The sequence below is a fragment of the Hevea brasiliensis genome, chromosome 6, assembly GCF_030052815.1.
Source record: "Hevea brasiliensis isolate MT/VB/25A 57/8 chromosome 6, ASM3005281v1, whole genome shotgun sequence".
NCBI lineage: Eukaryota > Viridiplantae > Streptophyta > Magnoliopsida > Malpighiales > Euphorbiaceae > Hevea > Hevea brasiliensis.
In genome coordinates, this window is record NC_079498.1 from 90,454,020 (window position 1) to 90,481,709 (window position 27,690).

General features: G+C 30.9%; 1 protein-coding gene across 3 annotated transcripts; it reads left to right on the forward strand.

The window, feature by feature from the left end:
- Nucleotides 1-5,167: 5,167 nt before the first annotated feature.
- Nucleotides 5,168-27,690, forward strand: LOC110647991 (protein MICRORCHIDIA 6). 3 transcript variants are annotated; one of them, XM_058148621.1, is made up of 20 exons: nt 5,168-5,513; nt 8,006-8,340; nt 9,365-9,439; nt 10,092-10,126; nt 13,223-13,301; nt 13,409-13,498; nt 13,578-13,653; nt 16,329-16,407; nt 19,441-19,575; nt 21,438-21,536; nt 21,640-21,741; nt 21,866-22,012; nt 22,525-22,617; nt 23,976-24,027; nt 24,130-24,241; nt 24,885-25,048; nt 25,185-25,303; nt 25,836-25,912; nt 26,822-26,864; nt 27,301-27,690. In XM_058148621.1, the coding sequence occupies exons 2-20, from the start codon at nt 8,031-8,033 to the stop codon at nt 27,409-27,411; spliced, it is 1,998 nt and encodes a 665-aa protein (XP_058004604.1). In that variant the 5' UTR covers nt 5,168-5,513; nt 8,006-8,030; the 3' UTR covers nt 27,412-27,690. The 3 variants fall into 3 exon arrangements, with proteins under 3 accessions (XP_058004604.1, XP_021657750.2, XP_058004605.1); XM_021802058.2 differs by having other exon boundaries at nt 8,025-8,340; XM_058148622.1 differs by lacking the exons at nt 5,168-5,513; nt 8,006-8,340 and having other exon boundaries at nt 13,254-13,301.

The window sequence follows — 27,690 nt, forward strand, 5'->3', positions numbered from 1 at the left end:
TGTGAAAAAGATTAATAAAAAAAATAATAATTTTCATTTTCATAGGAATTTTACTTTCTTTATTGGCTTGTTTTATAGAAAGAAAATGTGAGGAAATAGAAATAAGTGAAAGTACAAGGAAAGTAAAATTTTTAAAAAAAAGGAAAATTATTATTTTCCTCATAAATATTTTCTACATAGGAAAGAAAATAAAAAAAAATTTATTATTTTCAATGTTTTTTCATTTCCATAGAAATTTTACTTTCCTTATGGGCTTATTTTATAAAAAAGAAATGTGAAGAAAGAAAAGTGAATGAAATTATAAGGAAAGTAAAATCCTTTTAAAAAATGTAAATTATTATTTTTCTTACAAATCTTCCATATAGAAAAAAAAGAAAAGAAGTGAAAATCACTCACTTTCCTTTCTTTTTTATGTGAAAAAGATTAATAAAAATAATAATAATTTTCATTTTTATAGGAATTTTACTTTCTTTATTGGCTTGTTTTATAGAAAGAAAATATTAGAAAATAGAAATAAGTGAAAGTACAAGGAAAGTAAAATTTTTTAAAAAAGGAAAATTATTATTTTCCTCATAAATCTTTTCTACATAGGAAAGAAAAGAAAAAAAAGATTTAATTATTTTCTATGTTTTTTCATTTCCATAGAAATTTTACTTTCCTTATGGGCTTATTTTATAAAAAAGAAATGTGAAGAAAGAAAAGTGAATGAAATTATAGGGAAAGTAAAATCCTTTTAAAAAATGTAAATTATTATTTTTCTTACAAATCTTCCATATAGAAAAAAAAGAAAAGAAGTGAAAATCACTCACTTTCCTTTCTTTTTTATGTGAAAAAGATTAATAAAAATAATAATAATTTTCATTTTTATAGGAATTTTACTTTCTTTATTGGCTTGTTTTATAGAAAGGAAATATTAGAAAATAGAAATAAGTGAAAGTACAAGGAAAGTAAAATTTTTAAAGAAAGAAAAATTATTATTTTCCTCATAAATCTTTTCTACATCGGAAAGAGAAGAAAAAAAATAGATTTAATTATTTTCTGTGTTTTTTCATTTCCATAGAAATTTACTTTCCTTATGGGCTTGTTTTATAAAAAAGAAATGTGAGGAAAGAAAATTGAATGAAATTATAAGGAAAATAAAATCCTTTTAAAAAAGGTAAATTATTATTTTTCTTACAAATCTTCTCCTAGAGAAAAAAAAGAAAAGAAGTAAAAATCACTCACTTTCCTTTCTTTTTTATGTGAAAAAGATTAATAAAAAAATAATAATTTTCATTTTCATAGGAATTTTACTTTCTTTATTGGCTTGTTTTATAGAAAGAAAATGTGAGGAAATAGAAATAAATGAAAGTACAAGGAAAGTAAAATTTTTAAAGAAAGGAAAATTATTATTTTCCTCATAAATCTTTTCTACATAGGAAAGAAAAGAAAAAAAATAAAGATTTAATTATTTTCTATGTTTTTTCATTTCCATATAAATTTTACTTTCCTTATGGGCTTGTTTTATAAAAAAGAAATGTGAGGAAAGAAAATTGAATGAAATTATAAGGAAAGTAAAATCCTTTTAAAAAAGATAAATTATTATTTTTCTTACAAATATTCTCCGTACAGAAAGAAAAGAAAAGAAGTAAAAATCAGTCACTTTCCTTTTTTTTATGTGAAAAAGATTAATAAAAAAATAATAATTTTCATTTTCATAGAAATTTTACTTTCTTTATTGGCCTGTTTTATAGAAAGAAAATGTGAGGAAATAGAAACAAGTGAAAGTATAAGGAAAGTAAATTTTTTAAAGAAAGGAAAATTGTTATTTTCCTCATAAATCTTTTCTACATAGGAAAGAAAAGAAAACAAAAAGATTTAATTATTTTCTATGTTTTTTCATTTCCATAGAAATTTTACTTTCCTTATGGGCTTATTTTATAAAAAAGAAATGTGAAGAAAGAAAAGTGAATGAAATTATAAGGAAAGTAAAATCCTTTTAAAAAAGGTAAATTGTTATTTTTCTTACAAATCTTCCATATAGAAAAAAAAGAAAAGAAGTGAAAATCACTCACTTTCCTTTCTTTTTTATGTGAAAAAGATTAATAAAAATAATAATAATTTTCATTTTTATAGGAATTTTACTTTCTTTATTGGCTTATTTTATAAAAAGAAAATATGAGAAAATAGAAATAAGTGAAAGTACAAGAAAAGTAAAATTTTTAAAGAAAGGAAAATTATTATTTTCCTCATAAATCTTTTCTACACAGGAAAGAAAAGAAAAAAAATAAAGATTTAATTATTTTCTATGTTTTTTCATTTCCATATAAATTTTACTTTCCTTATGGGCTTGTTTTATAAAAAAGAAATGTGAGGAAAGAAAATTGAATGAAATTATAAGGAAAGTAAAATCCTTTTAAAAAAGATAAATTATTATTTTTCTTACAAATCTTCTCCGTACAGAAAGAAAAGAAAAGAAGTAAAAATCACTCACTTTCCTTTCTTTTTTATGTGAAAAAGATTAATAAAAAAAATAATTTTCATTTTTATAGGAATTTTACTTTCTTTATTGGCTTGTTTTATAGAAAGAAAATGTGAGGAAATAGAAATAAGTGAAAGTATAAGGAAAGTAAAATTTTTAAAGAAAGGAAAATTATTATTTTTCTCATAAATCTTTTCTACACAGGAAAGAGAAGAAAAAAAAATTAATTATTTTCTATGTTTTTTCATTTTCATAGAAATTTTACTTTCCTTATGGGCTTATTTTATAAAAAATAAATGTGAAGAAAGAAAAGTGAATGAAATTATAAGGAAAGTAAAATCCTTTTAAAAAAGGTAAATTATTATTTTTCTTACAAATCTTCCATATAAAAAAAAAGAAAAGAAATGAAAATCACTCACTTTCCTTTCTTTTTTATGTGAAAAAGATTAATAAAATAATAATAATTTTCATTTTTATAGGAATTTTACTTTCTTTATTGGCTTGTTTTATAGAAAGAAAATATGAGAAAATAGAAATAAGTGAAAGTACAAGGAAAGTAAAATTTTTAAAGAAAAGAAAATTTCCTCATAAATCTTTTCTACATAGGAAAGAAAAGAAAAAAAAAGATTTAATTATTTTCTATGTTTTCATGAAAAGAAAAGTAAGGAGAGAATATTATTATATTTTTACTATTATATCCATGTTGAATAAATAAAATTATTATTAAAAAATAATTATTGAAATAAAAAAGAATATAGATGGAAAACAAAAAAAAATTAACATTGTTTACAATTGTTTTCCGCTCCAAAATAAAATGGCTCAAAATGTTTTTGGAGTATTTTTATACAAATCCTCAAAATTTTTCTCCTTTCATTTTTTTCCTTCCCACAAAGCAAGGGAATGAGACTTTTAATTTTTTTGCCCTTTTTTCTTTTAATAAAACAAGAAAATTGTTTTTTTTTTTTTAACCTTTTCTTTACCATTTTTCTCTCCCTTTTTCTCACTACAATAAAGGCTCTAAATTTCAAAGGTGCTACATTATTACTTGTGCTGTGCAGTAGTTTATGGATGATTGACCAATTCCCAAATGACAAAAGATGAATGAATGATACTGTAATAACATTTTAAAATTTTTTAAAGGAGATTTTAAGGTTAAAATTTGGTGTTTTGTTGATAAGGAAAGAAAAGGAAATTAAAATTTTTCTTGGTTGAAATAAATGATTTTTTTTATATATATTTTAATATATTTAAATAGATATAAACTTTTAATAATATTTCATTTATTTTACAAATTCTAAAAAAAATATAAATTAACATAATTTAATTGTAAACTTAATTATTAAATTTTAAAAATTAAATTTATTCGTCCAATAGGGGCTTAAATGACTATCAGGTTATTTAATAAGAGCTTAAATATACATCTTTTTTAATTCATAAATGGAGAATTTTTGAATTTTAGACTTTTTTGAGTTATTTTTAAAAGTTTAAGTATTTAAGTGGCCATTTTAAAAGTTTTAAAAATTAAGTCAATCACTTGACTTCTTAAGTAATTTATGCCTTGTTTGGTTCAAATAATTACTTTTTGGTAACTTTATATTATAAGAATTAAGAAAAAAGTTATTTTATCAGAGACGGAGAAAAAATGACCTTTCACTTTTGAAGAAATAGACAATTACTTTCTGTTAAATAAATTAATTTTTTGTATTTATTAAAAATTTGAAGCTCTCTTATTCACTTTATCTGATCAAACAAGACCTTATTTCACATTGGCTTGAAATAGCCTTTAGCAATTTTTTTATCAGCTGGTTTATATTTAAAAAATAAAGTTAATTTAATTCTAAAATTTACTTTTTTAAAATACGGATAGGGCTGAGCAGAATTCGATTCAAACCGAAAAATCGAATCGAATCGAGTCAATTAGGTTCAATCGGTTCGGTTTTAAAATTTAATATGTTCGGTTCGGTTTTAATTTATAAAAATTTCCATTATTTCGGTTCGGTTCGGTTTTGAAGAGAAAAAATCGATTAAACTGAACCGAACTGAATAGTGATTTATATAGTCAAATCGAACCGAATCGATTTTTAAATTAATTTATTTTTATGAAAAATTTATGAATTATATTTAATTTTATATATATTAATTGTTTAATTTCTTTGATTAATGGTTATTAGGTTCAAACCAAAGTTAAAATTAGACCAAATAACTTGAAAATCAAGTCTAAATTAAAAAATAATAAAAAATCAAACCGATCGATTTAAACCGAATCGAACCCAAACAAAGCGATTCGGTTCGATTCGATTTTTCACCAATTTCGGTTCGGTTCGGTTTCTAAAATTAACGGTTCGATTTTTATAATTTAATTCGATTCGGTTCGGTTTGAACCGATTGCTCACCCCTAAATACGGATATATTTTAGCTTTGTTTCATTCAAAATAGAAATCTATTTTGTGATAAGTACATTTTTCAAGAAACTTACTTTCAAAAAACTTGCTTCTTAAGAATTACGATATAAATGAATTTGCTATATAAATTAATTTATTAAAAAGTATTGTATTTTTAAATTATAAAAAATAATAATATCTAAAAATTAAATATAAATTACTAAATTATATTATACATAAAAGTTGATAAAACGCGTGTAATAAATAAAAGGATAAATTTGTAAATTAGTTTATATTTAATTAGGAAATTGCAACTAATAATCAAGAAAATTAGTTTGCATAAAGGAAGAATGGTGGCTTTGGGGAGTTGGCTTCAATCCGAACAATTTCTTGTTGGTTCTTTTTCTTAATCCGCAACCAAACAAGCATTTTGACGTTTGTGCACGGAAGAAACCTAATTCACTGCTGATCCACGGTTATTTCCCTTCCCCTCAGCCTCTCGGATTCTTTGGCTTTGGTGTCGATTCCGTAGCCGAGTGGTGAACGAGTCCCTGCCCTCTCTCTGGCCTTTGGCTCTAGTAGCCATGGCGCGACTGTGAGTTTTTGTGTTGCTGCCCTCGAAATCGTTGTGCTGCTGCTGTCCTCCACGAAGCTTGCCTCTCGAATTATTGGTACTGCTTCTATCTTTCACTAAGTTAGCTATCCTATGATTTGAGTTTTATTGTCCTTCACGACCTTAGGTGCGTTGATATTTCTTTCCTTTTAATCAGTAACTAGCTACTGAAATTGGGCATTGTGGTTGAGATTTGTGTGATTAGAAATCATTACAAGTTTGATTTGGTGTCAGCATATTATTTTGTTATTTGGATATGTGGGTTTTGGCTATATGGGTTTGCATGGAATGGGAAGCCAAGCTCTTTTTCAGAAGGAACATAGGGCTGCTGTTTTATTTTGTTACACTTATCAATTTGATCACTTGAACGTGAAAATTTGATGTGGCTTCCAGAGGGACACGAAGAAAACTTTTCTCTCCTTACTTAGCTTTAGCTTCTCTCTACATTGTCCTCTCTCATTCCTTCCCTGGTGTGAATCGTATCCCAACTTCTCCATCTCTCCTTCTAACTTCCATGCTGCCTAAAACGTTATCTCAATTTATCTCTCATGCACACATCTGTACAATCTTAAATAATTCAAATCCCCTTTCTCAATATCTCCCTCTGATCATTTTTCTCCTATAAAACCCTTTTTTTATCATATAGTTTTTCTTTATCTTTTTTTAGTAAAACTCTTTCCATTTAGGGTTTTGCTACCATGCAAATGATTTTGGGTGACATTTTCAAAAACTTAATCAGTCTTGTTGACTAAAGTAAACAATTTGTTTAATTTTTGCCATATTGAAGAAATAGCTGTTCCTAATCCTTATCTTAGTTTTATTACCTCTAAATCCATGGGGATAGATTTGTCTCCTTTGTATTCTTCATTTTCTCAATTTCTAGTAATACTAACCCAAGATGAGTTGAAGAAAATTTCTACCTGTATAGTCATAAAAAAATGTTTAATTTGGCATGGTTAAATATCTGCTTGGGCACCAAATTTACTGCAAAGCATGTTGTGGGCCGCATTGGCGAGCTTTGACAACAAAGAACATAATAAGCGCCATCTACCCACGAAACAAGTTCTTTCTTTTAGAATCCCCTTAAGGGTTAGCTATACCTATTGAGGTTGTGTGAACTTGTTGAAAAAATTGACTTTCAACAGGTTATAGGAGTTGCTTGGGAATGCGGATTGTGTGGTCAAGGGCCAATGGTTCTAATGGGAGGAAAACATTTGGGGCTATCATTAAATGTTAGTTGTTACATATTGAATTGACCGATGCATAACATAATTTGTGGTGTACTGATTTTTAAATATCATCACCAATGAATTCTGCAGTTTTGTGTTTGGTACCATTATGTAACATATGGTGTGAACTCTTTCACTGTGTCTCTCAAGCAACAGGAGAAATGGTTCCAAGTAGTAGTTGTATATGAAGAATCTGCAAAAATAGAGAGAAAAGGTGGATGAACCAAATAATAATGTAGAGGACAGCATAGATAGAAAAGAGTGTGTATTTTTCAATCTACTTATGCACTCCCATATTTTTCCTCATGAAATTCTTGAAATTTCTACTAGGTTTTCTAGAGAATGTTGGGATTTGAAGGCTTCAACACATTATCTTCCCTTGTTCTCCCTAATATTCAAGATTTCATGGCTTGCATGGTGGGATTATGAGTTTTTAGTGTTCTTCCTTTGATGTTGGCCAAGCTTCAATTACTGTGCTTCTATAGTTTATGTCAAAATGCTTGCCATGGTTGGAGAAAACCATTATTTGATAATTAATTACTTATAGTTCTTGAACCTCCGTTGAAGAAAACCATTATTTGATGGTTACCTTCCCATGATTTAGGTGTGTTGTGGAGAAAGAAAAAAACTAGTTGATGTTACTTCCCCATGCTTCTACTGGCTTTTTAGTTTTTAAAATGCTGGTTTTCTTTGTTGCATTGTGTTTTTTTGGGGTAAGTTGTATTAATGATCACTAAACTAGTTATTGAATTCCATTTTTGTCATAAAAGATCAATTTAATTACAATAAGGTAACTAAACTTTAATTTCATTTCAATTAGGTCCAATTGAATAAATTTCAGTTAACTATTAAACATAAAAAAAAAAAAAAATAACGTGGACATGTTTTCTTTTATTTTTTCTTAAACTGTTGTTGAATCATTTGGGGACCCAAAGACCAATTCATAGTGATTTTCTCAGAATTTTTAGCTTAGTAGGGGAAAGTAAAACACTATAAGTTGGTATTGTGGAACCCAAATTATTTAAAATCAACCTTAAAAAAATTAAAAAAAATGTTGCAATAGATTTCCATTCACCAATTGATTGGAATTTATCCTATCAAAATTAATTAAAATACATTGAATTTTAGTGACCTAGTTGTAATAAGTTGATATTCTGTGATTACAATAGAATTTAGTGAGTACTTTGGTGATGATTGGTACAATTTACATGTTTTATGGATATCCATATTTTATTCCTATGTTCATCATGTTTGTTACTTTAGCATATGCTACCTTTTGTTGTGTTCAAGATAAATTTTATAGATTTTTGCACTTATGTAGTGATAATGGACTTGGAAAGGTGAATATGAAAGCCATTAAATTGGAGTCTGATTTTGTTGGGGGTGGGTTACAAGGGAAAAATCCCCAAAATGCCCGATTGGATGAGCATAGAAACTCCATGACCCAATCTGGGAGACAAGAATTTGAAGAAAATAGGAGCTCAACTGCATTAAGTACCGGTCAAAGTAGCTCAAGTGTATTGGAACAAGGACAATCTCCAGTAGATGACACTGGCATTTCTTTTGCGTCAACCATATGTCCAGCTCCGCTTTGTCGTCAATTTTGGAAAGCTGGGAACTATGATGATGGTCTTGGTTCCAAGGTCACATTTCAAAGTACGCATCATTATGTTTGTATGGTTTAAAGATCATTAAGGTTGCATGTGAACCATATTAAGCCAAGTCTTGGCATGTTTAAGTTTGGCTTGCTTTTAGAATTGGCTCAAAACTTAGCCCTAAGCTTGTCTCAAGCATTGAATGTACTTTAGTTTTAATGTGGTTTGCATATTAAGTGAGTCTAAATTAGAGTTAATGGCTTCTTCAAATTTAGTGTATTTACTAAACATTTTCAAAAAGAAACATTGAAATAGTTGATAATGTAACAAATAAGTTGGAACAACCCTTAAGAATATACGGTTTAGTCTAAACTCTTCCTATATAGTGCTGATATCATTCAATAACCCTCATCCAATAGATAAATTGTTAATGAAATCATTCATGCATGTATATGAAAGAATTAGACCATTATTCTAAAAATTTCATAGACGTCGTTTTCAACATTGTTACTGATAGAATTTGTATCTTTTGGGGAATTTTAAAAATAATGTGAAATTCGAAAAAAAAAAAAAACATAGTTGTTAAACATTTGTTTTTCTAATAAATGGTTTTTGACAAGTATTTTTGTGCAAATTATTGATAAATATTATGAAACTGAAATCAAAATTAAATAATTGTTGAGCCTTTGGTTTTCCCTAGTAACTATAAACAAACTAGCTTAGTGACCTAGATAAGATGAGCTTGACTTAGGCTAAACTTGACTTTGTTATTTTGTAATTTTCTAAAATGAACTTGGCTTACTAAATTTAACACAACTCAAGCTAATTTCTTGTAGTTCATGAGTGGTTTGGTTTCTTTGCAATCTTAAAGATCATTAAAGTAGTGGGATTTAACAAACTAATGGACTATTGGAAGTTTTATGCAATTTATCATAAATTTTCTGCAGTTACATATTGTCTTACTTTGCTCGAGTCATATGAGAAAACCTTGTAGAATTCATATAAACTTCCATGTTAGTGCTTATTGATGCATGATCAGTTGTTCTCTAATGTTTATATAATGTTTTACCTTTGGGGTCGTGCAGATGGCAAAAACTATCTTCATGTCCACCCTATGTTTCTTCATTCCAATGCCACATCACACAAATGGGCATTTGGTGGTATGTATATCTAATATAGATTTTATTCCATTTGTTTATTTTATTTAATTAATTCAAAGGGTAAATAAGTATTTTTTTACTGTGATTAGGTCATAATTACTACCAAGTCCTTGCTATTTGAAAATCGAACTAATTGTTCCCTTGACATTTGATTCAGTGAACCATTTAGTCCCTTGGTCCACTTCTTCATTAGTCAAGTCTTAAAAAAGTCATCAAGGGTTTAAAATGCATGTGAAATTCCAAAAATGCCCCCCAATAAGAAAAATTTTCTTGGTAACAAAATTTTTTTTCTAGTTTCTTTTTTCTATTTTCTCAAAAAATATTCAAAGAAAAATTGTTAAGGGAGTTTTTTTTTTTTTTTTTTTTTTTTGGAATTTCACATATGTTTATAACTTTTGATTGCTCTTGTAATGGTTGATTAACAGAAAAGTGGATAGAGGGACTAAATGCTTCATTATATCAAATGTTAGGGACCAATTAGTTCAATTTTCAAACAATATGGACCTACTAGTAATTATGGCCTAACCTCAAGGGGCAAATAATAATTCACCTATTTTTAATTTAAGTTTTTTATTCCAATTTTTGTACTTCGTTGATGAAGAATTCAATTTGCTAAAGGTGTACTCATGAATATCTTCACAATGTTTTGCAGCCATAGCAGAACTGCTTGATAATGCAATTGATGAGGTAACTTTAACTTTGAGAAATTAACCTTTTCCTTGCATGTTGGAAGGGAAAACATGAATTGACAAAGCATATTTAAATGGATATCTTTTGATACAAGATGTTTGTTGATGATATAGTTTGAATGTACAAAATGTTTGTTGATGATAGTTCTAATTGTTGAAACCTTGGGGTTAATAGAAATTTAGCTATGGAGAAGCACCTTAAAGTTTAAAGGTTTCAAGGTAAGTTGAATTAAACAAAATATATGCATTGTGATTTATCACCAGAGGGGGAAATAAATTAAGTTGTAGTTTTGATGGTGTGCATGTTATGTGGGGGTGTGCACAGGTTGGTTGATTGAACCCTGTGTAGTTTTTTTTGTTTTTTTGAGCAGAACCATTCATATCAAGTAATCAATGATTAATTGCGTTTATCAGTTTTACCAGATTTCTTACTAATTAGCTAAATTTTGTTTATATTATTTAATTTAAACTTAAATTTCACTCACAAGACCTTTATCAATGATTTTCAAGCAAAAGTTTATTGTTTTAAAACCATTATTATAGTATAAAAAATTTGTAGTTTTGTAACCATTATTATCATTATTATAAAGTACTAATAGATGTCTTTTTGTTATCATTATGTTATAATTTTTTTTTATAATTAAATATATAGCACATTGGGAAATTAAATTACAAATTTATAATATGTTGTGATTGAAAGTTGAAAATGGTTTTGAGGATACGTATTTATAAATAATCTTATTTTTATACATTTTGATCCCATTTGCTTTACGATTGATTTTAGAAAATGATGACCATATACCAATTGATTGGTTTGGTTAACCTCTGTTTTGGTTTAGTTTCTCGATTTGTGGTCAATGGTTTGGTTTACATTGCCCCACCCCTAACATGAAGCCCACACATTCAATACCTCTATTCTATCATATAAAGAGATGGTGAAAGCAAGAAGGATGTCAATTTAGGGTTAAAGTAGGATGTGTAAAAGGAGAAGTGCAATACAATTTATATGATTTTAAATCCCTTAGTTGAGGAGAAAGTTCTATAAGACCATAATTCGGTCAAATGATATGTGGCTGCGACTGTTGGATTGTTAGCAAACATATTAAAAAATCCACCATAGATGCGATGAGGATGCTAAGGTAGATGTGTAGAAATACAAGGATGGATTTGTTATGAAATAAGCACATTTGTAGAAAGTTAGAATTGGTACCCATTGCAAATAAGTTGAGAGCTGTGGCATGGGAATGCCCATCTTAAACCAATAAATGCCATAATATGGATGGTTGGGTATATCGAAGTTTTAGGAGAGAAGAGGTGCGTTGACCTATGATGAATTAAAATAGTGAAAAAGTACTTTGCAGCTCTAAATATTTTTGTACATTTAGCCCTAATCTATCTATTATGGAGGAAGATGATTTATATCGTCTACTCTGACTAGATTAAGATTAAGGATAAGTTCAGTTGAGTTGGAAAAAAGAATATTATTGATGAAAGGGCAAGTTGAAAGCAAGGAGTATTTGAGCGACAAAGATGAATTCCTTTTTAGGATTGGCTTAGAGTAAGAACTTGCTTCTGTGGTAGATAATGGCAAGACCCAATGATGCTCGAGTTGATCCTCACTAGTATTTTTGTTAATAGGCTTGTATTTTCACAATTAGTATTGGCATCGACTTACACCCGCTACTATATATTGCTGGTATTTGAATATTCTATTTTAATCTTAATCTCTTCTCTGTGTGATTTCCTTGGCAATTTAAAAGAGGGGGCATTTCATGACATATATCTCATGTTGATGGTCCAATAATGTCTATTGTATTTTTTTAAGGCATTATAATCCCCAAAGCAATTCCAGTTAGCACTTTTGGATGATGACCTGTGATGCTATAGCTTACAAATGAACTGGCCTTGCATTATTCAAAAATATATCCTAGATGAAGCTAGAGTTGGACCAAATGTAAATAGAGTATCTTAGATGTCAAAGATTCTCAATTAAGAAATTTTGTTAAAGTATGTGTATGCTGTTACTGCAAAACCGTGTAGCTTTCTTTCCCTCTTCTTTTTTGTCGAGTTTAACTAATGGTTTCTTCATTTGGTGGTCTTTGTAGGGTGGTTATCCTACTAATTATTCTCCTTTTGATTGTTTATTATGTATTTTATTTGAGCAAGGAGTATTTGAGCGACAAAGATGAATTCCTTTTTAGGATTGGCTTAGAGTAAGAACTTGCTTCTGTAGTAGATAATGGCAAGATCCAATGATGCTCGAGTTGATCCTTGCTAGTATTTTTGTTAATAGGCTTGTATTTTCACAATTAGTATTGGCATCGACTTACACCCGCTACTATATATTGCTGGTATTTGAATATTCTATTTTAATCTTAATCTCTTCTCTGTGTGATTTCCTTGGCAATTTAAAAGAGGGGGCATTTCATGACGTATATCTCATGTTGATGGTCCAATAATGTCTATTGTATTTTTTTAAGGCATCATAATCCCCAAAGCAATTCCAGTTAGCACTTTTGGATGATGACCTGTGATGGTATAGCTTACAAATGAACTGGCCTTGCATTATTCAAAACGATATCCTGGATGAAGCTAGAGTTGGACCAAATGTAAATAGAGTATCTTAGATGTCAAAGATTCTCAATTAAGAAATTTTGTTAAAGTATGTGTATGCTGTTACTGCAAAACCGTGTAGCTTTCTTTCCCTCTTCTTTTTTGTCGAGTTTAACTAATGGTTTCTTCATTTGGTGGTCTTTGTAGGGTGGTTATCCTACTAATTATTCTCCTTTTGATTGTTTATTATGTATTTTATTTGAGGGAAGGAGGAAGCATTCTGCTAAGTGTACCCAATCTCTTTTTCTTTCTTTACAAAATGTATTTTATTATAAAAAAGAACAAGATGTCATTAGATTTAGAGCTTAATCTTTTTAGAGTTTTTTTTTTTACCTCTTGCCTGTCTTATGTTTGTGGGTTCAATATGTGCTGGTTGCTCAGTTGTATTATGATGATTTCACCTTTTATTTGGGTTTATCATCCTGTGATGTCATCATGCTTTGCATGTCACTTTCATTTCATTTTTCTTTTTATTGAATAGATCCACAATGGAGCCACTTTTGTCATTGTAGATAAAATTTTAAATCCAAGAGATGGGAGTCCAGCACTGTTAATTCATGGTATGTGGAATGTATCAATTCAGGTGACTCTATGATCTTTGTTGATGTGCAATTTATCTATATAAAAGAAACCTAACTCTTGCCCAAAACTTGGTACTGCACAATAGATAATGGTGGCGGAATGGATCCAGAAGCAATGCGACGTTGCATGAGTTTTGGGTTCTCAGATAAAAAAAACAAATCTGCTATTGGACAATGTATGGATCTTGTTCATGCATTCTACAAATCATAGAGTTTTCTTCTTTCATATTTATTAACTAAAGTTTGCCCTTTCAGATGGGAATGGCTTTAAGACTAGCACTATGAGACTTGGGGCTGATGTTATTGTTTTCAGTCGCCACTTGCATGAGAGGTTTGATTGCACTACTGAAATCTCATACTGATTTGTGCATTTTTATTTAAGCCATCTAATTGTGTATGCAATCTGATATTGTCTGCCAATATGTTATAGTTGATCAAATTATTATATTCAAGGTTTTTACAATCTTAAATTAATGGGTCTACCTTGTTACTATTATTCTCGATTCCTTTCAACTTTCTTTTATAGACTAGATAGGAGAATTTGTATTGCTAACCTCTAGGAATCTTTTTGTAAAATTTCCTTCTTTTTTAATTTTTTTTTTTTTTTTGGGGGGGGGGGGGGGGATAGGACAATGTCCAAAAAAATTCTATCCGAATTTTTTTTTATAACAAAAATATCTTGAACATTTTAATTTGTTTATAATTGCACACTGACATCTATTCCACTGTTAATTCTAATGGGCTTTGCCACTTCAGCATGGGAAATATCCAACAAAATCTCAAACTTTGCATTTTTTTAATAATTGTACCACAAACTATTTTTTTTTTTAACATATATAACTTGAACCTACTTCACTACAATTGATCTCTATCATTAGTTGCTGCATTCAATACTAACAGAGGTGCCAAGTGAGTACTCCTAATCCCCTAAATTGTTGATACTTATTAAACCTAATTTACAATAAAAAAAAAAATTCATTTTCAGCCATTGTTATTAAAGGCTTAAGGCGCACTATGGCGCCAAGGAGTTGTGGAGCCTAGGCTCCAAGGAGTCGTGGAGCCTAGGCGCAAAGCGCAGGCGTGCGCCCCTGAGCGAGGTGAGGCGCAAAAGTAAAAAATTAAAAAAATCCATAAAAGTCAAATAAATGTGATGCTTTTCTTTTTTTCCTTTGGCATATATCTTGAATAGGGTTTGCTGGTTTGAGTTTAAGTGATAGTCCTTTTTGTCAATGAAAGTGCTCGCTAAAGATGAAAATAAAGAAGGCATACCTTTCTAGAACCTTGCGTCTGAAACAAAGGCGCACACCTAGTCGCATAAGGCGCTAGAGTTCGAGCATTGTGAGCCTTGAGCCTAAGGCGCGCCTTTAATAACTATGTTTTCAGCAAAACTCCACTTTTCACCAAGAACGTAAAGGTTTATCTTCAATCTACCCATTTCTCGACCACTAGCTTTCCTTAACCTCCACATCTCACAAAGCCATTTAACACTAATCTCTTGTATTTGTTCACTCCACCATCAACGATTAGCGCACTTATTTCTCCCTTACTGCATCAGAGCATATATCTCTTTCAACCATCTTTCATCACCTCAACAAGCCATCACCTCTATGATGCTCACCTCTGCCCAACCCAACTCTGCCTTATTAAGACTTAACCTCATTCCCCATCAAAATACCCTTTCAACAATTCAACTAAACCCACCTTGGCAACCTTAAAACAAGTGCTATTAATTCATTAGTTACGATTTATTTTATTGTAAATTGGGTTTAATTAGTTTTAATTTGAGGGATTAGAAGTGCTAACTTGGCACCTCTATTAGCTTTTAACGAGCAAGTAACGGTGGGATTCAATTGTAGTGAATTTCAAAATTCAGAATATATTTGTTAAATAAATAATTTAGGGTACAAATGTAAGAAAATGTAAAGTTTGTGATTTTTTTGGATATTGTCACAATTAGAATTAACGATGGAATAGATGGCAGAGTGCAATTGTAAAGAAGTTCAAAGTTTATGGTATATTTGTTAAAAAAAAGTTTGGGTAGAATTATGAAAAAGTCAAAATTTAGGATTTTTTGGACATTATCCCTTTTTTTTTTCCCCTTTCTTGGGAGTGGTTGTGAGAGTATGGGGAAGAATGAGATTAAGAAAGACAAGAAGATAAAGATTCTAGAGTGCGCCCAAGTCTTTTACCATAACTCCCAAGAACTTATTCTTCAGTTATGTCATTGAGAAGTTTAAGACTCTTAAGGGTCTAAGGTTCCATATGGCTTTTTGAAAGAGTGAAACAAAAGGCATTTGTCCAATGCTTCCTGCATTGTGCACTTTGGTTGCTGGCAATCTACCTTGGAAGCTCATCGATTAGTACTTGCCATGGCTAGCTAACCTTTTTTGTGGAATGCTATGTGCATAGTTGCGGATTTAGAAAAATTATAAAAAATATGCATATAAAAAAATAAAGTTTCAAGTATTAAGTTTTTAACATCTAAAAATTTAGTAGGATGTAATTAAGCCAATCTAACCAACATTTTTATGTGAAAAGAAGAGCTACTAAAATCAAGCAAGTCATACAAATGAGCGATTTATTTTTATATTTATCAAAAAGAGGGGTCAATAATTAAATTTATGAGGGTTCAATTTAAACATTTCATACATAAATGTACAAAATGTTTAAATTGACCCATCTTTTTTTAAGGTGGACCTGCCAGTGTATATGCATGAAAATTCTACAACTCAAGAACTCATTGTCCTTTTTTTTTCTTTTTTTACATAAATATCCTTAGACTCTAGCATTAATTTCTCTTTGTTGCAATTGTTTCTTCCCTTTTTTTGACATTTCTATTACTATTTGATTGAATGTAGAAAAATGGTAATAATATGCCAATCATGATTAAAGCTCAATTCCATGCATAGATCAACAATATATCTCTTTTTCTTGCATTAAAATTGTTTGTATAATATGTAGTAACACAAATACCCTCATCACCTTATTAATTTATTTGATGAGCAGGGCATTGACACAAAGCATTGGTCTTCTCTCTTATACATTTTTGTCACTAACGGGACTTGACAGGATAGTAGTGCCAATGGTGAGTTTCGTTAACTATTTAAGTGGATGGTCAAAGGTTTCTTTGATTTTTAATGTCTATATTTGAGGATTTTCTTGGAAAAATCAAGGTAGTTAAAAGCATAAGGTGCACTCAAAGCGATGTATCACCCATCGCTTAAAGTGCAAAGCACAAAAAAAGCGCTTGCTTCTTTAAAGGAAGCGCAAAATTAACTAATAATATAATATGCAAAGAGAATACAATTCTCTATGTAAAATTTAAATTTTAAACTCTTAAAAAAAATATGAAACATCCAAAGTTTTCAGCATTCAAATTCATAGTCATAATATAGAGATCTTCACTAGAATTCCCATCAAAGTCCTAAACACTTTCATCTTCATCTCAAAGTAGGGTCCATTTCCTTCAAAATCTTCATCTAAATCTGTTTCAATATCTTCCAACGTCGGCCTTGAAGTTGAGGCTTTTTGTGCTTTAAGTGCAAAAGGCCCTCACTTCACTAAATATGCTTCATTTAGCATATATAAAAGCTCTTTTATATTTGTTGTTGAGCTTTTATACTTTAGCGAGTGCTTTTCGTGCTTTTGACTACATTGGGAAAAACAATAATGGCAATTCCATGTCATTTTATTGCCATATGTGGTATGTGAATGAAGTGTGTCATGCACATGCCACAACTTTCTAAATTTGAGGTTCATGCTTGTTCAAGTGACAAGTAACTCATTTTGTTGATAATGCAATATGCATAGTATATAATGCCTGCATCTAAAGTGACGTGAAGATCCTAAAGAAAGAAAAATGTAACAACAAGAATAAGAGCTAAACCTTAATCCCAAACTAGTTAAAGTCAGATATATGGATTTTTTTTGTTCTCCATTCAGCTCTATTTGAGATAAATTCTATCTTAATATTCAAAAATTGTAAATCTTTTCATGCTACCTTTGTCTACCTCATTTTAGATTTTCCCTTTTTGCTCGTTACTTTTTCCATTACTATTTTATCATATTTTCATCAAGAGCATTTGATTCTCTACATTGGACATGACTAAGCCATCTTATTTGACATTCCCTTATTTTATCCCCAATGAGTGCTGCTCTAACCTTCCCAAGGCACTTCCATTCTTTGATAGGGATACCATTTGGGTTGCAAGCTCTTTTGATCTTCATATTCTTCATGGCCTTTTTAACTTCAACAAACCATATTCTATGAGTGTAATTAAAGTTCTTCTCTATTGAAGGAGCATTAAAGTTTGTAAATTCATCCTTATGGCTCACATTAAATAGCTTATCAAAGTAGCATCTTCTTTCATTGATCTCACTATCTTCTGACAAAACTTGTTGATTATTTTTTTAATGCTCTTGACCTAATTTAGAACTTCACCCTTTTTCCTTCAGCTTTGTTAGCTTGTACATCTCCTTGTCCCCCTCTCATGTCCCTTACTCTTGGTACAAATTGGCTAGAGATTTACCATGAGCCTCGCTAATCGCTTGCTTAGTTTCTCTCTTTGCTAACTTGTATTTCTCAAAGGCATAAAAATCTTCTGCAATCGATAAATTTTCTATATCATTCTTTTTCATCTTAATATCCTTTTGAACCTCCTCACTTCCACCACTACTCTTGTGGTTGTGGTCCTCTATATTTGAGTATGCATATTATATGTGTTGCTACTCAATGCATCTTGCCATTGCCCTCAATGCATAATCATCCTTATTGTCTAAAATTCATACACCTTCTATCAGTAGTTTCTCCTTTCAAGCTATTTGGTTCATGCCTTTTAGGTTCTATCAAGTTCTAGGCTGCATAAATTTCTTTTCTTTCACACCACACCTTAACTTCGCATCTAAAGCAACTAGCCTGTGCTGAGTAGTTATGTCTCGCCAGGGATAATTTTGCAACTCTTACATGGAGATTTATCTCTTCTTTTAGAGAGAAAGAAGTTCATTTGGCTATGGTTACGTCCACCTTTAAAATTAATCTAGTGTGATTTCCTTTTCTAAAAAAAGGTGTTTGCCAAAATTAGATCATAAGCCTAAGCAAATTTTAGAATGGTTTTCCCTTTCTTATTCCTACTCCCATATCCAAAACCTCCATGTACCCATTTAAAACTGTCATTGCTACTACATGTCCATTCGAATCTCTCCCAACAAAAAGCTTGTAATCATTTGGGATCCCTTGAACCAAAGTAACCATATTTTCCTAAAACTTGCTTTTAGCTTCCTCATCTAGACCTAATTGAGGTCGTATGATCTGAAGATGATGATAATCTCTTTTCCTAACATTAACTTCAAGGAAATAATCCTATCACCAATTCTCTTCACTTCCATCACCTTATCTTTGATTCCTGATTCTACTATGATTCTAACCCCATTTTATTCTTCTCCACTCCAAATTCTAGAGTCCCATAATTTTTAATTCGTGTTACTAACTCTCTTGCCTTTCCCTTTACCCACTTAGTTTCTTAAAGATGAGCTATGTCAACCCTCCTCTTCTTTATAGTGTCCAAAAGCTCCATTGACTTTCCCACTAGTGATCCTATGTTCCAGTTACCTAGGTGAATCATAAATCATAGTATCTTGGACTAGCTACTTTACATGTTCTCAGCCATCAAGATGTTGGAACCTTTGCCTGTACTTTGACACACCTAAGCGGCGATGTGCTGAAGCCTCTTGCTCATTTGACACTAAACCTAAGTGCTGATGTAACACGTGCCTGGGTGGGCACTCCCCCATGTTTATATCAAAAGGATCTATACTCATGAGAATTAACTATGTTTTATGCTGGCTATCAACCTACCACAACCCTTAAGCTTGGGATCAACCATCTTTTGCTAGGCTCACATAGGTAGAGTTAAAAAAAGAAAAAATGCTAAAGAACTTTTATTTTTCAAAAATTTTGGAGTCTTGTGGGGGTTTGGTGAATGATAATAATATTTTAAGTATCATATTCTAGTTGTGTACAATTTTGTCATTTCGTCTATGAATAGGAAGCTACTTTCTGTGTTCTTGGTTTTGTGCTACAAGTACAATAGCTGGCTTTAAGAGCTTGTTCTGTTTGCAGGTGGATTATGAGTTCAACACTACGACTGGGAATTTGGAAATTTCTCATCGTTGTGGAAAAGAGCATTTTATGTCTAATCTTTCTATGATATTGCAGTGGTCTCCATATTCAACAGAAGTTGAGCTTCTAAAGCAAGTAAGGTTCAATCTGCTTTCTTTCTTAATCATTTGTGACTTGCAGGTTTCTGTTCCTTTGGATAGTCATTTCAATAACACATACATATTCTCATGATTTAATTTAGTTTATTATTTAATAGAAAGTCCTCAATGCCTGCCAATTTCTTGTGGTGGCTCTCACTCCCATGCAACTTGTATTCTGTTTATGAGCACACGTGAATACATAAATATGTGCATGTGCACACATGCACTCTCTTTCTAAACTCAATTCCAAACTTCTCTTTTCCTAGTGTTTATTGTAGTTGGATTTTATGTTATGAGAATGATTACATTCGCCAGATAGTACATGTAGCACATATTGGAGGATAAAATGTGAGTGTCAATTAAGATGGTTTGATCATGTCCAACTTAGAGAATCAAATGCTTTAGTATGAAAATGTGACAAATTAGTGGTGGCAGAATTGAGGAGGAAAAGAGGGAGATCTAAAATGATGTGGAGGGAAGTAATATAAAATGATTTATAATCTTTGAATATTGATGTGGAATTAATTTTGAATAGAGCTAAACAGTGAAAAAAGATCCATGTGGCTGATCCCATTTAGTTTGGGGCTAAGGTTTAGTTGTTTTTGTATTCCAAATGGCATTTTCATGTTAAAAAAAGTTCAGCCTTTGTTACCCCTCCATTGAATATATCTTCCACCCTCAAATACACCAAAACCTCATTAAAGATTTTCATCAAACTCTTTAATCTCTCAATTTGGAGGCTCCCTATTGAAAACCAAACTACAAGCCACTTGCTTTCTACCCAACTTTAATGTGATTTCCTACCAAGTTTTTGCCTTTGTAGGCTAACTAAAGAAGCATTGGAAATTGAATATTGAAAGGGTGGGTGGGGGTTTATCCCTTACTACACCAAGAATAATGCCAACAAGTCAAGGAACTGTTGCCTGCCTTAAATGCAATAATTTTTCCCAATCCCTTCTAATAGATTTCCACAATGAAATTCCATAATGAAGTGTATATGATTTAGATATCCACTATTAGGAATAGTAAGGACCTCTTCGAAGTTTCAAAAATGATACTTCAGCTTTTTTTGCCTCTTTCCCAACGAAAGCTCTTTTGAATTCATTGCAATTTCCTTGCCATTAAACATGGAATAGATCAATAGAGAAAATAGAAATTGAATAGGTTTAACTGTTTAAGTGCTTATTTGGCATTGCATTTGAAGGTCCAAAATTGTTTTTTTGAGTAAAAACACCATTTTGAATGCTATTGAAAAAAGTAGTTTGAAAAAAGCTGTTTTGTTATTTTAATGTTTTTATGACAAACTTATTAAATTTAATTTTAAATTATTTTTAAATACTCTCTAACTAGTATATTTAAAAAAAAATGATTTTCTCAACAACAATTTTAACAATAATGCCAAACAGGCCTTAAATGTCTAGTGGTGACGTAAAGCTAATCAGTTTGTTGTCACTCAAGTGAAATATTCTATGTAATGAGGAATATTTGGCCTCTTTTAATCTTGAAAAATTAAGAATTGGTTTTAAGTTATACACCCCAAATTTGTAAAAAAGACCTCAAATTCCTAAGCGTTGTTCCCATCATGTCAAAGTTGCACACTTTGATGGGCATGCGACCTGTGGGCCTTTTATGAAAAGAAAATTGTAGGAAGGCATGTGGTTTGGTACCTTTAGTACAATTCAAGTGAAAAAGCAACAAGGATATGAAGCATCACTGAACAGAAACATCAACTTGTATTCACTATTCCTTGGAGGATTCCTTGTTCAAATGCAATTCAATAGATATTTTCTTGCTTTGTTGGTCACCCAATTCGTTCTCTTGAAAGCTTATTCTAATTTGCATATAATCTTGTTGCAGTTTGATGACATAGGGTCACATGGCACTAAAGTTATCATCTATAATTTATGGTTGAATGATGATGGGATTGTGGAGCTAGACTTCGATACGGATCCTGAGGTTGAAACTTATTTTACGTCTCTGTATTCTTTTTTTTCTTTTAAAAACTTCTTTAGTTTAATGCTATTATTCTAAGTTAATTTTTATCATGCTTGGATTGTAGGATATTCGTATTTGTGGGGATATAAAAAAAGTTGACACAATTCCTGCTTGGAGGATGGTTAATGAACAGCACATTGCTAACCGGTTACATTACTCTCTTCGGGTAAGTTTATTGTAGGGCTTCATAATTCATGTATTCATATGTGTGCATGTACATACACATGCACTCTTATTCTCATGCATGATCATTTTAATAATATTGTCTTTTTTTTTTTTTTTCTTTACAGGTGTATTTGTCCATCTTGTACTTGCGGATACCTGATACTTTCCAAATAATATTGCGTGGACGACTGGTTGAGCATCATAATCTTGCTGATGATCTTAAATTCCAAGAATTCATCTTGTATAGACCTCAATGTGGTGGATGTGTAGAGGTTGTATGAGTTTACTGCATAACTTTCCTTGCAAAGTTAATTTCTTTCCTGCATTGAATAAGATATTGAATGATTCAAATTATTAATTTATGTCAAACAGGAATAACCAGTGTTAATCATGTTCTGTAAATCAGCAAAATCATTTGCATTGTTTATTGTTACTATTTGTGATAAAAAAAAAAAAAGGAAAAATTTGTTACGTTTGAGTGATTTAGTTTAGCCTTTTGAAAAAGGAATTGTGTGACTTCATCAGGTTTGTTATGAGATGAAACATTTTGGCAGGAAATGCCTCCTGCTTCCCTTTGAAACTGCAGTGGGATCACCCTCTGTGTGTTTCTCTATGTATACTTGTAGATGATATAAAATCTTCGTGTGTCTACTAACAATTTAACTCATTTTGCTGCCTTTAACGGAGTTTTCGTGGATATGTCAGATGATTATGCTATAGAAAGAGGCCTGGTTTGCAGCTCCAGTGATTATTGTTCATATTACTTTCTGGTTTAACTATGCAGGGTCAAGTCATAACTACAATTGGGTTTTTAAAAGAAGCTCCACATGTCTGTGTTCATGGTTTCAATGTCTACCACAAGAATCGTTTAATATTGGTAAGTTTCTTTTATAAAAGGTTTTGCCTTTTGTTTCTATTTAATATAAGTCAAGAACTATACATAGATAATGTTGGTATTTGTGTCTGCGGCTAAATATTGCTGCATTATGGAAGAAAGTAGTAGTATGATGTACGAAATCTTAAAGATATTAGGATTACTTATTTTAGGAAAAAGTATACCAAGTAGTATTTTATTTTATTTAGTAGTAGTTTTATTTCATTTTTTATTCCTAATTAGAGTTGGAATTAGGGTTCCTAATCCTATTGTTAGTAGGATTACAAATACTCTATATGTAGGCCTACGTTCTCTAAATATTTTTGTAGACTATTATTATTATTATTATTGCAAATTAATAAAAGCTTTAAGAAATTTTTTCTATAGAGAATTTGTTTCTCTTTCTCCTTGGAGAATTTGTTTCTTTTAATCTTTAGTTTCTTCTTGTTCTATGTCAACAGTGTTTCCATCTGTCATATCTGATAAACAGAAGGATGCCCATAAAAATAGAGCATTCAAGAAATGAAATCATTTCCTTTAGCATGTTAACTGGTTATATAAAGTAGTATAAGCATTATTGTTTCAAAAGTTGAACTTTGAGGTCAGCGACATCTCTTTTAGTTTTCGAAATAAAATGGCATAGAAGTGCAAAATGATAGTGTATTTACCCATTTAACTGCCTGGGGAGGAGCGTAGTAATTCTTCGTCTTGGAAGACAAAAGTGGACCTTTGGTTTCACGTTACGCTTAGGTGCTTTCATTATGATGTGTGAAAATCAGTATATTTAGCATCAACAGTGTTTCCATTAATCTTTAGTTTCTTCTTGTTGTACATCAACGGTGTTTCCATCTCTCATATTTTACAATCTGAAGGATGCCCGTAACAATTGAGCATTCAAGAAATGAAATCAGTTCCTTTAGCATTATAACTGGTTATATTAAGTAGGATAAGCATTATTGTTTCAAAAGTTGAAATATGTCTATGGAATTATTAAACGACATCTCTTTTAATTTTCAAAATAAAATGGCATAGAAGTGCAAATGATAGCTTCTTTTCCCATTTAACTGCCTGGGTAGGAGCATAGTAATTCTGTCTTTGAAGACAAAAATGGACCTTTGCTTTCATGTTATGCTTAGGTGCTTTCGTTATGATGTGTGAAAATCAGTATATTTACAGGTTTGCATGCTTTTTTATGTACGTAGTTAACTTTTGCATGCAGCAGTTGTAACATTCATTCCCCTCTCCTCTTCTACTGTTTTGAGAATGTCATACATAGATGTTACTTGACTTCCCCTTTACTCACTTTTCTTATGAGCAATTACGTCAAACTTGTTAAATATTGCTTCTTTCTCGTGTTGCAGCCATTTTGGCCAGTTGTGAGCTATGCAGACAGTAGGGGTAGAGGGGTGGTTGGTGAGAAGCACCTAAAACACTCTTCTCATTTTTCTGGTGTTGAAGTGAATTTGTTGAGAATAACAATGAATGCATGATGATTATCCATTATTATTTTCGTAGGTGTTCTGGAAGCAAATTTTATTGAACCAACACATAACAAACAAGATTTTGAGAGAACTTCCCTTTTTCAAAAACTTGAAGGTCGGTTGAAGGAGATGACATGGGAGTACTGGTAAAATTCTACACATGAAAATTTGTCTGTCTTTAATTTTGAGTTTTCCCTCAGTTCTTTTCATGCTTTGTTGACTTGTTTCTTAAACCATTTAGGAGACTTCCAAAAATGAGCATCTTAATTTTGTTGAGGGTCTACCCAGCATTGTGCATCATTATGTGTATTACATAATCTCATATTTTCTGTTGGAATTAATGAGATTTCATTTTAAGGGGAGTGTTAGGGAAAATCAATATGGATTTTATTTATTCCTAATCAATAAATTTTATATATTCCTATTTAGTGTAGGATTTTATATTCCTAATTAAGTAGAGTAGTTGTAGGAGATTTGCATGTAAATATGAAATCTTTTATTTTACGGAATTAATGAGGAAAAATATACAGCCCTTTGAGTTATTTTCCTTCTCTTCCCGTCCTTCCCTTTCTTTCTTTCTTATTCTTCTAATTCTTAAATTCTTTACACTTAGTATTTTTGTGATGACTCAAGTTTACAGGGAGTTAACCTGTTACTGTACATCACATGCTTAGAATGATAAAGTTATTATGGTGGTGGAAAATGTTTCTAATGACAACCATGTTATTTATGGTATCTTAGCATATATATATTATAATGACGTGATACAAATTATTGAACTTCTGGCAGGGATTATCACTGTGGGCTAATTGGGTACCAGGTCAAAAAAAAGCCTCCAGCACCACAGCCTAAACAGGACTCACCTCTTGTTATGGCAAATGGTAAAACAAAGCCTGTCAAGTTTAGTCCAAGTTCCCCTGTTGTTGCTAGTGCAAAAGCATTGCCTGCCACTGGTAGGACCTTTCAGTTGAAAGAAGTTATGTAAACAGAAGTCAATTTTATATTTACTTCACATGTTTTGATAAAAGTTAACTGCTATCATCACTGAACTTACTTATCTGTTTTGAAATAATAATCGTGTCGGGATAGGATTATGTACAAAAAGGAAACATTCTGATGATTTGGTGGAACTTGAAAGTGTGAAGAGGCATGGACAATCACGGGCCAATGCAATTGTTTCAGGACAGAATTTGGAAGCACAGGTCCATGTAAGAAATATGGATTTGAAGTGTGAGATGCTGAAGTGTATTCTAGACACATTATTCTGTTGATTTGACCTGCAATTTTTTTGGGTTTTTTTTCCTAACAATTATTATTATTATTATTATTATTATTATTATTATTATTATTTCATTTGGTTAAGGAGAAGTGGGAGAAATATAATTGATTCTAACTGGAAAGATTTAGCATGTTAGCAATTTAGAATCCAAGTGCAGAGTATGTTGGGCATGCCAAGACACATGAATGCATGTGTCTGCACACACGTGAATGGCAACCTCTTTTCTGTATATGTGGAATTGGATAACTGTTTTACTTATTGCTTTCTGTACTGTTTGCTAACTATACCTTCTTTATGTAACCCAGTTTTGCATTCTATTTCTGAGACAAAATGATGAGGTCTTGCAATTGCAATGCTGCTGTTTAAATTCACTTGTTTGCACTTCGTCATGTTGTTCACTGCCAAAAAATCAATGGTTATTTGCTAATATATCACATGTTTGCTTTTCCTTTTTATGGTAGCCTATCAATACAGCAACTCAGTCAAAATATCAGGAAGCTACAAACTTGATGCAGGAAAACAAGAAACTCCGAGCACAGTAAGCATACTAGAATTATGTTGTATACTAATTGTCTCCTTTTTTTTTCCCAATTGACCACACTGCATGGATTTTGCTAGTAATTGTTGTCAGCCTTGGCACATGGATATGTTTGTTGGTCAATAAATTGGAATCACTAATTGATGTTTTAGGCTCCATTTGTTTCACGGGAAATAACTTATATGTGGAAAATATATTTTGAGAAAATGACTTATTTTTTGATATTGGTTGCAATATTGATCCTTAGAATATATTTTCTAGCATTTGGATAGAATATATTTTCTAGCATTTGGAGTTCTTTGAAAACTATTAATTTTCTTTCAAAATATGTCTATGGATTTGGAGTTCTTTGAAAACTATTAATTTTCTTTCAAAATATGTCTATGGACGTGTATGAACCTATAAAACTTCTTTATTTTTTATTTGTTTTTGACTATGAGAAAAAGAAAATACATAAAACGCCAAATTATAGTTGTCATAAAAAAATTACCATTGGTTGCCATTGGCCAGTGATGGCCAAGGATCACTGGGGGTGGTTGGTAGACTAAAGGGTATGTGTTTATATGATTTCCTGGTAGTTTCTTCCTTTTTGAAAAATCTTTTGAAAATAATTCATGTTGCTTGAAAATTAAAGTTTTCTCTTTGACCAAAATAAAAAGAAAATTTCTGTTGACTAATTTTTAAGTGCCCCAGATGTCAGGAAAAAAAATCTGTGAAACAGTTGGAGCACTAGTCTTATTTTGAGAGGAGTTTAATGAAAAATCAAGTTTAACCTACTTCTGATAAAATAGTTGTATAAAATCAATGTACATTTTTTATGCTAGATCTGTAGAACTTGGGTCACGTTGCAAGTAGTATTCTTGTAAAAAAAAATATCCATTTATATTTTCTTTTTAACTTATTTTTCAGATGCCTGGAATTTGAGAAGAGGAAAGAAGAACTCAATAAAAAGGTATATGGCACCATCATTATTGTTTTTTAATGTGTTGCAAACATCAATTTCATGTGCGTAGTACAATTGAACATTTAAACAGTTCTCAGAGATATAGTGGGTATCTCAGGAGTTGTATGTTTTTATTAACAGGGAAGTTCTATGATCATTTTGCTTGCATTTTTCAAACATTTGAAGGCATTATTTTCATCACTTTGGAAGGATATATATTCATTCTATAAAATGAGAAAGGCGTATTCAAACCAAGTTAAATATAAATATTGTGCTAGAGCTCTTGAAATCATTCCAATGCATAAAGATCATGCAAGTCATTTTCTTCTAGAGTCAAAAGGGTTGTGTTAAAATTGAATATTCATTGCATGCCAATTCCTTGTTATTCAGAATATATCTTTTTATGAATTTACCTTAATTGTAAGAATCATCATTACTCTTGCAGGCGACACAGCTCAGAAATGAGCTAGAAGAAGTTGAACGTGAGTATAGCCAGCTTATGGCTGAAGTAAAGTCATTGGATTTGATCAAGGAGGAAAATGATGTAAATATGTAGATTTGATCTGCAGCTTTGCTTCAATTCTTTTATTTGTAGAACAGTCTCTGTTGTATGTATCCCCAAGTCCTGGGAATGATTTATAATCTTAGTGAAAGAGAAGAAAATCGAAGTGTGTAGTCATGGGTGATCAGTCTTTGAGGTTAGGAAGTAGAACTGATTTAGTGACTGACTTTGTTCTTCTTTTTCTTCTGAGGTTAGGAAGCAGAACTGATTTAGTGTTCAAATGGTAGTTCCCACCAATGTACATTCAAATGTAGTCCTAGCACTTCCCCTCTA